Here is a 14,692-nt window from a genome sequence, read left to right as displayed (position 1 = left end):
TCGTGAAGCCGGCGGCAGGAAATGACGTAATCACAACAGTAAACGTTTGGTTACTCACCTCATCAGAAGACACCCGGTGGGCACAACGTCACTAAAAGAAATACCGAAAACAACATGAAACAGTGAAACAGAAACATAAGTACACAACCTGAGGAGTATAAATACACACTCTTACCCCGAGGGCTGTGAATGCGTTAACCAACAGGCCCGAGGACAGCAAACACCCATCAGACAGAGAGATTCAGAAGAAGCCGTTTCATCTTCGGCGTTTATTTTGGTGTGAAGATGAAGCTTCTTTTCTTTCGAGTAAAATGAGAGCAGGAGGCTCTACCTGTCCTCCTCCTCCTCCTCCTCCTCCTCCTCCTCCTCCTCATCATCCTCCTCCTCCTCCAGGAGATGCAGATATATTCATTACATGCATGGGGAGTTTTCTCTGGCATCTCGTATCGATCCGGTCTCTCCGGTTCCTCAGCTCTTATTGATCTCCTTGACCGGCTTCTTGCTCCTTTCTTTTCTTTTCCGTCTTTCTCTTTTTTTTTTTAAGGATGCAACAGAGTTTCCTGCCTGCATCAGGTTTGCATCATACTAACCCTTCAAGGTCTTTCTTGAGGTTTTTCTTGATTTTACATAAATTCACCTTTTAACAGCACCTTTTTGCATACTTTTTGCATTTTGTCACAAAACAACAATAATGTGCAACAGACCCAAACATGGCGCCGGCTTGTGAAACATTCCTTTATTATAAATAGATCATTTGTATAAAAAAAAATGGGGCATGCGTCAATTCAACCAGTTGGCATTTAGACATTTCACAACCAAAAAAGCTAGCGTTCAGTTAGCCAACGACAGCGACGGACTCGCGTCAGGATGCGGGTCCACGGACGGACGACATGAAACAAGATTCAGAAAAATTCACGACCACAATTTTTTTTTCCTACTTTTTTTTAAAACGCACAATCAGAACAACAACAAAAAAGGTTGGTCCCCAAAATTTACTTTTTTTTTCGTGTTTTTTTTCCACTTATTTTTAATCATTAATATTTTTTCCATCCTTTGGGTTTACCATTTTCCCGCCTTTTTCTCCTGCCTTTTTCTCCCGCCTTTTTTCTCCCGTCTTTTTCTCCCGCCTTTTTCTCCCCGGATTCCTCCGCCGCGATCAGATCCTGTATCGGGTTTCTGGCGCCGCTCTGGGCCCGCCCCCTCCCCAACCCGCTGTCTGTAAACATAAAAACACCACAGATGCGTTGGTCCAGTTTGTTCAGATCCTTCAGATTGTTCAGAGCGACTCGCGGTGACGTCTGGCGGAAATCTGCTGCTTTAAATGTCTCGGGACGTCCTCCAGTCGAAGGAGTCCTTCCCTTCACATGGCGTGGTTAGTGTAACTCACGTAGGTCGTCTTCGTTGGCGGCACTGAGGAGAGGAAAGGAAACAAGCAGGTTGGTGAAGGAAACAGCAGGTTGGAAAAGGAAACAGCAGGTTGGAAAAGGAAACAAGCAGGTTGGTAAAGTATTCCAGATGTTCCTGGGAGTCCCTGAGGCGTTCCCCGGCTGGCTGGGATCCCTCCAGTTTGTTTTGGGTCTACCTTTCGTGGATTCTTACCAGTTGGATGTGCCCAAAAAACCCTCTAATGGGACGTCAAGGAACCCTCCTGATCCGATGCCCAAACCACCAACCACCACAACTGGCCCGTCTCTACTCCGAGCTCCACCCCCTATCTCTCAGGGTGTCATATGTTTTTCTGTATTTTTGAGAGATCCTCGATGTCAAACAACTAAATCACGACTGTTCCCATTAATCGCGCGGGCGATCAACCCAACGAGCCTCACAAGAGCTTTTCGTCTGGCGCAGTTTGACTCTTTCTCCTTGACGGCCTCGCCTCCTCGCGGTGAACGCCGCGGGATGAAAGCGGCGCTCTCATGTGAGGTCGAGCCGCCGCTGCTTGTCAGATTAAGCAGATCCACTTCAGTCAGCACTTCTCTGACGAGTAAACAATCCGGCGTCTCACACTTTTCTGCTGATGGACCAGAAAAAAAAAAGCAGCTTTGAAGTCATTACTCTGAGCTGTAAACAATTTCATCAGATCTGGTCTCAGGTGACGTCTAAACAAACTCAGAGTCAACTTCCTGTTAAATCCTCATTAGCGAGGCGGCACCCTGACTTCACCTCCACGCGCTCGGCTGTACGTTGACAGGCTTCTTCTCACGGCACCTCTTGTTCAGAGAATAATTAACGGCGTTCGCCGTGAACCTTTTCTCGTTCATGAAGGTGAATCCACGTGTTCCCCGCAGGCAGACGGGAAGGTTATGCACTGCACGGCCAAAGGTACACCACCGTTTACGACGTCGGTGACCTCCCGCCACAGCTGCTTGATTGACGTCAGATGTCTGAGAAGACAACTTTAACCTTTTGCAAATCCTCCCGCGCCAATTTTAAGTCCCAGCATATACGTCATTTTTCCATTTTTGAACAGAACAATACTTTTTTTTTTGGACTGAAACTCCTTCCTAACAGGCCAAGACTTCGTTTTATTGTGATTTTTGTTGCAGATCCCGATTCTTTAGGTCCTAATCTTTCCAAAAAGGTGTCTTATTGATGCTCCAGGAGGCATTTTTGGGGAATCTAGCTCATATCATGCTGGATGTTCATAGTTATGATCAAAATATCTTTTAAAAGTGATTTTCTTTCGCAGATATACATTTTTTCCCAAGACTTTGCTGAACAAATACATTTAATAAACACAAGTATTGGAATCAATTCGACTTAAACGCAGGGAAAAAGAGGTCTAGGGACAAAATTGGTTCTACAGTTTTTAATGGGTTAACCTTATGTGCACCACTCCATGGGCTCAGCCCTTTTTCCCCTGTGTTCAAGTAGTGGAATGAATCCCAAATGAGTTCTAATACTTGTGTTATTTTATATTAATGTATATGCACTCCCACTTTTATACCATAATGTGATCATAACTATGAACATCCAGCATGATTTGAGCAAAATTCCCCCAATAATGCCTCCGACTTGTTCAACCTGTCTGGTTCAGGGCCTTAACAACAACCCACATATAATAATACACCTTTTTGAAAAGATTAGGACCTAAAGAATCAGAATGTGCAATTGAATCACAATAAAACAAAACCTTGACATGTTAGGAAGGAGTTCCAGTCAAAAAAACTCTGTCGTTCCAGCTAAAAGCATGAAAAGGAAAAACTCCAACATTTAAACAGTAGCCGGCGCCAAAGCGTTCCACTGCCACGCCCACTCACCGCTGGCCTCCACGCCCTCGCACAGCTCCGTCTTCACCTCGCCGTTGGGCCGCTCGGCCGCCAGGTGCGACAGCTTGCTGGTCATGGTGGCGGCGGTGACGATGGCCTTGAAGCTGCGCTTGCGTTTGGGGACGTTCTGCTCGGGGTGGAGCAGGATGACGTAGACCTTCGGCATGTAGAGCATGCCCAGAGAGACGGAGGCGCTGAGGCTGAGGGACACGGTCAGCGTGGCCGTCTGGATGTACATCTGAGGAGGAAACGGAGCAGGCGGCGGGTTCAGAAACAGCAGCTGGAAGACGCCTTGAACGCAACCGGAGAAACCGACTGTTGACGTCAAAGACGCCTCCGAACTGCAACTACTTCATGTTTTAACACACGGAAAAATGCAATAATTTCTGCTCATCAACGATCTGCTCTTCCCTAAAACAAACAAAAAATGGTTTTAAAGTTTCCCTGATGGACATTTTGACCACTAGGGTTGCTGTCGGGTAACATTTTGATGATCAGATGTCTGTTTTTTCTTAGTTGTGCAACAAAAAAAAACAATGAAAGTTTTCAAAATTTCAAAAAGTTGTCATTGCAAATGTTTTGTGAAAGCGTTCAAGAGGTTTGTCAGAAGGAGGCGCTGTGAACAGAACTGTTTGTATGAAAACAGCAGCAGTTTAATTAGTGTCAGTCCGCTGATTACTGATTACATCAAATCACTAACTTTGTCCTTGAATTGCTTGAATATAGTTTGATCGTCATTCATTCCCTCAAACACTTTGAAATACTGAGTTACGTCTGTGGATCTACGGAAGCCTGAAGGCGACACTATGTCAGGGGAAACATATTGTTCATTAAAACACGCTCCTGAATTCATAAATGATCATGAAGAATGTGAGATATAAACAAAAAATAAGTCTGACACCTGAGCTCCAAACAAATAGATTAATTTTAGGGTTCATACACATTCGGACCAACGAATTTTCATGACTTTAAACCAAATGTTCATGAGCAAACATTGTGTGAAATGTGTGTGTAAACAGTAAAAAGTGATAAAATGTAGTATTTAAACTAACAATGAGGATTCAAAGCATACAGTAAACCTTAAATGACACAAATGAATGAGAGACAATAGTTTGATTAACAGAATAAACATTTATATAGATGCCTGTATGTATGCTGCTGATATTTTGAGCCTCTTTCTTTGAAAAGCAGATTCGTTATTCCAAACTGCGTAAATGAACGTCATGAACACATGAATATAACACATTTACAGGACTTTTACTACACTTTTTTTTTCAAGGACTTTTCCAGGCCTGGAAGTAATCATTTTAAAACTCAATGACTGTTCCATGGCCGTATGAATCCTGAGTATTTGCTTCCCTAAAATATAATTCAGCAAATTATAGTTTCAGTCCCTCAAAATGTGAAATTGCGTTTGTCCTCGTTTCCTTCACAGACGTATTCTCCCCTCGTTTGTTGGTTCAAAATAAACATCAGAAGAAGAAAAAAAAGTCCCATTAAATATAAATGTATCATGTGATACAATCCAGTGATGAAAGAAGTACTCAGATCTTTGACTTCAGTTGAAGTAGTCATGCCACAATGTAAAAATACTCAAAATATGACTATACGACTATTTTAGAATCATAAAGATCACGTTTAATGGGTCATAATTATTGATATATTCATGTGTCAAACACCTCGATGTTGCAGCTGGTAAAGGTGGTAGAAAGTAGCAAAACAATGGGAATACTCAAGTACCTCTAAACAGTAGTAAATAGTACTTGAGTAAATGTTTCCCCCGCGGCTAACATCCCCCGTCTCCTGACTAAATGATGCCCTGAACTCAGCAGGAATCACTCCGTACGTTTCCATTAAAGCCAGCAGATGGTCGACCGCTCGGTTCATTTGCTGGAATCAATCCGGCGACTCGTGTTTGTGGACGATAATGCCGCCTTCCTCCCCGCAGACCCTCCGGCACAGAAACCATCCCTCGTTCAGAGCGGGAAAAGTCAGGAGCGGTTAATACGTCGGGCTGCGGTTTTCACTTTGCTGCTCGGGGGGAGATTATGCCCTTTGAGCGACCGACTGCGAGACTTTTAATGTGAAAACGTCTGCAGGAAGTGATAAGTTTCTCTGACAGGAGCTTCACCCCCTCCACCCCGAAAAAAAAGACAAAAATGGAGCCAAATGGAAATAATGAGTGTTTGAGCTAAAGAAGATAAAGTGTCTTCAGAAGAGTGAGTGTGATGTGACTGTGAGGGAAATTAATTGTGCTTAAACTACACAAAAACAACAAGTCAACATGGCCTTAAAGGTCACTCCTTTCCTAGTAGAGCGTGTTTACATGCTTTACACGTTAAAAAAAACACGTTCATTTTCTCATACCCTCTCTGTAATTACGCTGGGTTTTTTAGCGCCTGTCTCTTTAAGAAGTCTCGTAGAAGCTAAGTCGGCTCTGATTGGTCGGGTCCTCACCGAGGTTTCCTGAAAACTTCCCAAAGTGGCCAAACGAGGGAATTACAACGTCGGTTGTCCGTCAAAGTGATGCCACAGGACCCCAAATCATTTATTTTTTCCATTTTTCTCCGTTCGTATGAATGAAAAAGAGGCTGGACCGAGGGCTCGGAGGCGGGGCTAAGGAGGCTGGGAGGCGGGGCTAAAGGACACGCTAGAGCTGGTGTGTGGTGTCATATCAGGCATGAAAATCAGGGCTGCAATGATATATAATCCCCATGTGCAACCTCTCACCACAACTCAAACAATACACAGGATTATGGTGTCAGACACGTTTACTGGTATCTGTGGTTTCCAGTGACAACAATTGGATGATTGCCGTGAACTCCGATAAAAACTCTGGTGATGAATGTTAGTTTATGACCAAATACCTGCAAAACTTCCCCATCAGCCGCAGCTTTTATTTAAAAAACTGATATCTAAAGGTGGGGAGGGAATTGGGGCGCGGGGGGGTTTATCTGCACCGAATACAAATAATACTAAGTATGCAGTAAGTGTAGGGAAGTAAACACTGCATATGTATGTTGATGAATCCCTAACCGGCATCACAACGGCTCCAAACTTCACCTTCGGGAGTCAGTCGGCGGAACCGAAGAGCATTTGAATGAATTTCCTCGAACAGGAAAGAAAGTTCCAGAGAAAGTTTTTCTGAGAGCTCTTCAAGTTTGTTTCAAACACATCCAGCAAACACGGGCAGCAAAGAGGTGGATGATTATTATTTCACTTCTGATGCAATAATGCAGCTTTAAAAAAAAAAAAAAGTCTCAGTCATCAAACTTTAAATCTTCTTAACGGGGAAGTTTAAGACGGACCGGAAAGTTCTCTGTGTCTGTGACCTGGATGCTCACTTCCTGCCCGATCAAAGCTGCTTTTTAAAGCTCAGGAATGTGGAAGTCTGATCTGAGGAAGCAGCCGAAGGTCCGAGAGAGTTTGAGGTCTTCAAACTGAGCGTCAGCGAGATCAAAAAAACACAAGAACGCTCAATGTAATACGTTCGTTTTGGAAGAAATCAAACCGACTTGATGAAGTACTGAAAAAAACCACGTCTACAGCTCTGATCGGGTTCCATCACACACACACACACACACACACACACACACACACACACACACACACACACACACACACACGGAAATAACTTTGGAGATGATTTCCACACATTCTGCGTTGGCATTTCAGAACTCCAACACACAGAACGTTCTGTACCTTCAGTGCCGACGGATCCAATTAAATATAAGAAAAGGAATCCGGGTGAATCGGCAGCTTTAATGTCACTCGTCTGATATTTGCCGGAGTGAAAGCTTTAAAGTGCCAAGAATGACTTTCATCAGGGTTTTTTTTATTGATTCATTTTTGCGAGCAAAAAAAAAAAGAAGGGCATTTGTCTGTAAATCACTGAATTTATCATAAAACTCTTTATTCAAATGTATTTTTTTGTCTCGCAGTAATCACACGATAAAGCGTCCCCTGTGTTATGGAGAACGCAGCTTTAACACGTGAAGCATAGACTTCTATACAACCAGAGGAGTCGCCCCCTGGTGGTCAGGAGAGAGAATGCAGCTTTGACACATAAAGCATGGACTTCTATACAACCAGAGGAGATGCCCCCTGGTGGTCAGGAGAGAGAATGCAGCTTTAACACATGAAGCGTGGACTTCTATACAACCAGAGGAGTCACCCCCTGGTGGCCAGGAGAGAGAATGCAGCTTTAACACGTGAAGCATAGACTTCTATACAACCAGAGGAGACACCCCCTGGTGGCCAGGAGAGAGAATGCAGCTTTAACACGTGAAGCATAGACTTCTATACAACCAGAGGAGTCACCCCCTGGTGGCCAGGAGAGAGAATGCAGCTTTAACACGTGAAGCATAGACTTCTATACAACCAGAGGAGTCACCCCCTGGTGGCCAGGAGAGAGAATGCAGCTTTAACACATGAAGCAGAGACTTCTATACAACCAGAGGAGTCACCCCCTGGTGGCCAGAAGAGAGAATGCAGCTTTAACACATGAAGCAGAGACTTCTATACAACCAGAGGAGTCATTTTAAGACTCTTCCAGATCGGCTTCTCTCGGCACAAACAAAGGTTGCTAACTGGCGATGATAACTGTAAATAAGTCTCTTGGTAACTGGATAACAACCCAAAGCTTTATTTTCTTTATTTTCTTCCCATCGGTCGGGCAATGGTGGAACGGACTTCCTTATTTCCTTCATTTATCCGGGAGATCGTTCCCTCCGGTGTCATTATTCTTTAGCCTTTACACTCTGCAATTAACATTTAAGCCATAATGATGAATTAAAGCATGAAATCCTGTCTGTTGCCACTTTAATTGTAACGCATGAGGAAGCTGGAGGCGCTGCTGCTAGATACTGCCGTGTAGAAGAAACACTAAGGAAAGTATTCATTTATACAACATCATACTACTAATACTGCTCATACTTCTACTATGTATGCGTACCAATGCATATCATACCTCCGGCTGTTTATTCTTCTACGCCTGTATTGTTTTCTTTATTACTGACAACTGCACTTTATATTCTGTGCTAATCGGCTCCTGAATGCAGTGTAATGTATTTATTACACACTGTTACTGTCTTTTATCTTATACTACTCACTGTCTATGTATTATTACCACAAACACTATGTAACATCACTGCTCTGAGACGTAAAGTTTAATCTAAAACCAGGATACGCAACAGATTAGCTGAAGAGACTTTTGATTTATTTTTTTTAAATGTTATAAATGTGGATGGAATGAAGATACAGATTCGTAGGAGGTTAAGAGTTTGATGTGTTGTCAAAAAAAATCCCTTTTAAAATATATTTTGACAGTAACTATGAACATGCAGCATGATATGAGCCAGATTCCCCAAAGAAGCCTCCTGGAGCGTCAATAAGACGCCTTTATGGAAAGATTAGGACCTAAAGAATCAGAATCTGCAACAATAATCACAATAAAACAAAGTCTTGGCCTGTTAGGAAGGAGTTTCAGTCAAAAAACTGTGTCATTCGGTTAAAAATTAGAAAAATGACGTATTTTATGCCAAAAGATTGTCTGAATGGGGCATGCTGGGACTTAAAATGGCTGCGGGGGGATTTTTGCGCACGCTTTCCAAAAGGTTAAAGGTTGCCGAGCCTAAATGACTGAAAAGTGTGTTTTAAAAGTTCACTTTGATGTAAAACTAACCGCCCAATGATGATGATGATGATGATGATGACTCTGCATTGGCCACACTAGGAATTCAACTCACAACCCGGGTAGTGTTTGGCCCAGAGAGCGACATAAATGATAGAAGAAGAACTAAAAACACGGTGAATCCAGGACGAGGTTTGCTTTATACTTCCTGCTTTAAATATTTGACTTCTTTTTTTGTAATCCCAGTTGGGATTCATATCTCTCTCTCTCTCTCTCTCTCTCTCTCTCTCTCTCTCTCTCTCTCTCTCTCTCTCTCTCTCTCTCTCTCTCTTTCTGCAGTAAACTAGTAACATCTTCCCTTCATTTGGCCCGGAGCGATCTTTCCCTCTCTCCCACACACACGCACACACACACACACACACACACACACACACACACACACACACACACACACACACACACACACTTAAACGACAGAAATGGATGGTGGGTAATAACACTGCGGTTGCTCTCCACAAGTCTGAGGCTCACGAGGGAGATAAGCAGCAGAGTGAAGCTAATCGCTGCCAACACACGGTTGTTGCTCTTTAGCATACGTTAGCGAGGCGTCGACAGCGGGTCGTCCCGGGTTTTTTTCCGGGGTCTCGACCCCGTGGAGGTGAAACAGCCTTCACAGCGACTTTGAAGGTTTTTCTTTCCACTTGTTTTCGTTAGCGGACATCGGAGAGAGACTTGTCCCTACGAGGGATTAAAAAGAAGTCGACCTTTCGTTAAGCCCCGCCCTCCTGCTACGTTTCCATGGAGCCCACACTGTCACTAACGGCACTCCTGGAAAGATCCAGAAGGAAGACGGTGAAACTCAGGCTGATGCTCCACGCTATGATTGGCCAGTCCGCGTTCGAGGGCGGGACTTAGTGAAGGGGTCAGTTAGTTATGCTAGTAAGCTGCTGCTAAGGTCTGCAAGCTAAGCTAGCTCAGACACGACACACACAGGGACCAAACATTCCGAGGTAAATATATATATATATATATATATATATATATATATATATATATATATATATATATATATATATATATATATATATATATATATATAGTTTTTACTTGGGAAGGGTCTCCATTAATTTGGATATGTTGAAATAGCTTTTGGTGCCTTTTCCTCTGGTCTAGTGCCACCAAGAGGTTGATATGTGTAGTGCAGAGAGAAATACCACAATTGGATGGATTTGTGACCAACATTTGCGTTGTTTTTTGGTGAATTATTCCCATGAAACCCATTTAATACTAATTCAAATTAATAAAAATGATCATTTAAAAAAAAAAAAAGGTCAATTTGTTTAAATGTGGGCGGATCTGCACCAGAAGAAGGACGGAGTCATCCGGACTCAACGGAGTCGGTACATTGAGTTTCCAGATGAAGTTTTGAGTCAGCACTGGAAGGTATTATTTCCCTTAAAGGAACACTGCAACATTTTGGGTCCGATGTTTGTTAGCATAGCTTAGCACAAAGGCTGGAAGCAGCCATAGCGCCATCAAAAGAGAAACTAGTTTCATTTACAGCCTTCTTGTGTGTTTTGTAAAACAAAGAATCGTGTTGTCTGGCATTACGAAGCGTCTGTAGACGCTGGATATAACACTGATAATAGCGGCGTTAGCATATTGATATGATAAAGTATCTCATCAGCTGAGGTCAGGGGAGCGGCGTTCCCGGGAGGAGCCCGTGTGGGTGGAAAGCTGCATGTTGATCGTCTTCTGGGATCCTACCGGCTGAGTATCAAAGCCTGCTTCATTATGTATGGAGGCAGCTCCGGTCCCTCCCGGCGGCCCTACTGCTCGCCGTCTACCTTCCTCCTGCGCATGCGGACGCCTCCAGCCGGTGCTGCGTTCAGGTACCCAGCTCCCCACCATTCCCTCCAACCTCTGAAGTGCTTATTAGCGATTCTGTGGCTTCTCCACGGCGGCCCCATCTGTGGCCGGCACACAGCCGACTGCTGCTGCTGCTGCTGCTGCTGCTGCTGCTGCTGGTGGTGCTGCTGCTGCTGCTGCTGCTGCTGGTGGTGCTGCTGCTGCTGCCGCTGGTGGTGTAAATGTCAGCGAGTAAGCCCACCGCTGCAGATCCACAGCCTGACCTTAAAAAATCTGCCGACCCGTTCCAGGTGCAGCCACGCTCTTTTTTTGGATGGAGTCTTATTATAACTGGGTGTGTTTCAGGAGGGGGAGGGGGGGGGGGGCGTCTGGCTTCTTCTTTTCAGGGCAACATTTATCGTGACGTGCACGACTCGAACATGGTAATAAAATGCATGCATGTAGTAATGATGCGTATAATGAGAGCAGCGGGATATTAATATTGTAGAGAGGGCGGGAGATCACGCTGAGTTAAAGATGAAGTCTGTCCATCACAACCACAGAGTGTATTACAGGAGAGGACGCAGTGGGTTTGTGGACTGAGACCTGTCAATCACCTTGTAACCCCGCCCCTAAAGCCTCCGCTGCTTTAAGGTCTGTTTGACTCTCAATTACCATAATTTACTAAATGAACATCATGCTGTATAGAAGAAGACTTGAAACTAGAGATTAAGACATAAACTCATGATTACAATGTTTACTGAGGGAATACATCAAAGAGAAAAGTAGAGTGATTTATATAGACTTCTATACAACCAGAGGAGTCGCCCCCTGGTGGTCAGGAGAGAGAATGCAGCTTTAGCACATGAAGCATGGACTTCTATACAACCAGAGGAGTCGGCCCCTGATGGTCAGGAGAGAAATGGCAGCTTTAACACATGAAGCATAGACTTCTATACAACCAGAGGAGAGAATGCAGCTTCAACACATGACGCATTGTCTTGTATACAACCGTAGGAGTCGCCCCCTGGTGGACACTAGAAAGAATGCAGCTTTAACACATGCAGCATTGTCTTCTACACAACCATAGGAGTCGCCCCCTGGTGGTCACTAGAGACAATGCAGCTTTAGATACTTTCAGCATGTTTTGCATTAGATCTAAAATGTGCTGACCTTCATTTTACGGTCAACAGATACAAAGTTTGTCAGTTCACTGAAGAAGAAAACAAGCTCAGCATCATTCAGCGTGTTGTCGAGTAATTTGAGGAGTAATTTGTCTGCTCCGGTACTTTCAGACCACGCTGTGAAATGTGTGACCGCCTTCTCGAGCAGTCGGTCCGCCTGACAGACACTTTGACGAGAGTCTGACAAAAGACGACGAGACGAGCGCGCGACGAGTTAATTATAGACAGGAACCCTCGGCCGTCATCTTCATCAGCGCGGCCGCCTCGGCGGTCACGAAGTACAAATGAGGATCGGCGGCGGAGGGGATCGATACTCGCTGCGTCTCGCAGAGAGTTTTTTTGATAAGACATTTTAAAGGAGACGTTTGTGAAGTCGCCACTGAGCATGACGGCGAGGAGGAGGACGCGCACACAGGAAGCAGCTGCACCAGTCGCCGTTAATCATAGTTACTCCATACGTTACACGCGTATACGGCCTTTTTCAAAATAAAATGCTGTCTTCTCAGGAACGAATGAGGTTTAGGTAACAATACTGCTCTGTTGGGTTTAGGAAAAGCTTGTGAATTAATACTTATAATACAATTAATAATAATAAAATGTGTTATACAAGGGAAGTGATTTACAAGAAAAACAATTCAAATGCAACAGATGAAAAAAAGAAAAGACAAAGAGACAATAACAAAAAATATTTTTTTTTAGCGAAATTTAAAAAAAATTGTTTTTAACATGTCAAATGTGAACTTGAATCATTTTGTGGCAAAAAAAAAAAAGGCAGATTTTGTCCATTGTAATAAAATAACCTCTATAATGTGAATACATATTTAAATGGCTGACAGAAGAAGAAAAAAACGTCTTTTCCTGCTGTGATGTGATCAAAGGGAAGAAGTTCATCCGCTAAACACGATTAACTTTCTTTGTAGTCTTCATTACGTTGTCAAGAAAAGACGGATGTAACGGGTTTACACCGGTTTGTTTCAGCTTTAACGTCACAGCGTGTCAAAGAAATGACGACGATGATGAAACTGCAGGAAAAATATATATTTCTGAATGTAGTTGAACTTCATAGTTTCCGCTTGCAGAGTTCTGGATGCTGAGAGGACAGGAAAAATGTTTCTGAATAAATCAACACACTGTAAAAAGTTTGGAACAACTTCGATAGTTTCAACTTTCTTTTCTTTTTTCCAAGAGTGACTTATTGGAAAGTTTTCAGTGCAACAGAATGGAAATAAACCGAATAAAATACTAAAATAAGTACAAACCCTAATTTTTTTTGGTAGTTTTCTTTCATGCCACTTCCTACTTTTACTCCATCTCAGAGGGAAGCTCCTGAACATTTTAAGTCCCAGCATGCCCCAAGTCAGACAATATTTTGCCGCAAAAATAAGTAAATTTCTTCATTTTTGAAGCAAACGACCCAGTTTTTTTGACTGAAACGCCTTGCTTACGTACCAACGCTTTGTTTTATTGTGATTTCTGTTGCAGATTACGATTCATCAGCTCCTAATCTTTCCAAAAAGGTTTCTTCTCAGTATGTGGGTTGTTGTTAAACTCAAACAGACCCCACAACGTTGTTCATGACACCTAAAAATTAAAAACATTCGACCCCTTGACCTTCCAGCCGTTGTGTTTCTCCTGGTTTTAAAGCTCTGCAGTGTTTCTTTCTTCTTGAGCCGTTGAAGTCTCCGTGCGTCTAATGGAACGGGAAAGTTTGCCCTCGGTCGATTCCACCGAATGAATGAACTCGCTCGTAAAGACGACTTTGACGGTTTTTATCGATCGACCCGTTGTGATTATAGGAAACCCGTCACGTTCTTCACGTGTTTCCACCTGTGAGCGGCGGCGGCGGCGGCGGCGGCGGGTTGAGGACGAGTCTCAACAGCAGACACAACAGCGCTCAGTGAATAATGAATGAAAGGCCTGAGGCGCCGTGTTCGTTTCAAACGGTCCGTCTCTCGAGCGATTACGGAAAAAATACAAGTTTCTTTTGGCGAGGAAGAAGAGGAGGAGGAGGGCCGCGGACGTCTCTACTCTGAAGCCCTCGCTGCTTGATGTGAGACCTCGCTCTGCTCGGTGTGGTCTTCATGTGAGCGTGTCTGAACGTTCAGCCGGAAATCCGCTGCGTCGGCCATTTCTAGGGGTAAAAATAACCCGGCGGTAGAACTGAAACCTCGTTCCTATGAGAGCAGGAGGAACCTGAACCCTTTAGATCAGGTCTTCCTCAGACAGGGGAACAAAAGAACCGAACGCTGAAACTCAAAGTGCCCCCACTTGTCAATTTGGGGGATTTCGACGGCCACCTTATTTCCTCTCGGGGGGTCTCAGAGGGAATGAATTGAGAGGATTTTTGGGGCTGAAAATACACTTTCAAGCACCACTTTTAAAGGTCCACATGGACATGGAGTCCTTTAGGTGCTCAGAATCATGAAGAGTTTGAACATTTACGTCCCAGCATGCAACAGGACCCCCGCCATTTCGTCTTTGCAACGTTTAATGCACTACATCAAGGAGATATTTTACTAAAATACAAAATTTGACTTCTGAGCGGTGATGCCGGCAGTAGCGGCAGGGAGCTAGCGGAAGGGAGCTAGCTGCAGAGCTAGCTCAGGGCGGTAGCGAGGACAACCTCCGAAGGTAGCGAGACCAGCTCCCTGCTAGCGGCGGGGCGCTAGCAGGGAGCTGGCGGGAGTCTAGTGAGAAAAACGCAGAAGCGCGAGCTGGCTAGAGCAGCGAGCTAGCCGGGACAACCAGCGAAGGGAGTA

The 14,692-nt window shown here is 44.1% G+C and overlaps 1 protein-coding gene across 1 annotated transcript in view; it reads right to left on the bottom strand.

The window, feature by feature from the left end:
* Positions 1-729: 729 nt before the first annotated feature.
* LOC137803978 (metabotropic glutamate receptor 8-like) overlaps positions 730-14,692 on the bottom strand; it is a 70,465-nt gene continuing 56,502 nt past the window's right edge. The window contains exons 10-11 of the mRNA XM_068602888.1: positions 3,261-3,507; positions 730-1,410 (exon numbers count right to left, since the gene is read on the bottom strand). Of these exons, the coding sequence (XP_068458989.1) occupies positions 1,361-1,410; positions 3,261-3,507 (297 nt within the window). The 3' untranslated portion in view covers positions 730-1,360. The remainder of the gene's footprint in view (positions 1,411-3,260; positions 3,508-14,692) is intronic.

The sequence above is a fragment of the Clinocottus analis genome, unplaced genomic scaffold, assembly GCF_023055335.1.
Source record: "Clinocottus analis isolate CAN_PGR_092001 unplaced genomic scaffold, fCliAna1.0.p SCAF_6, whole genome shotgun sequence".
NCBI lineage: Eukaryota > Metazoa > Chordata > Actinopteri > Perciformes > Cottidae > Clinocottus > Clinocottus analis.
This window is presented reverse-complemented; position numbering and strand designations above follow the sequence as displayed.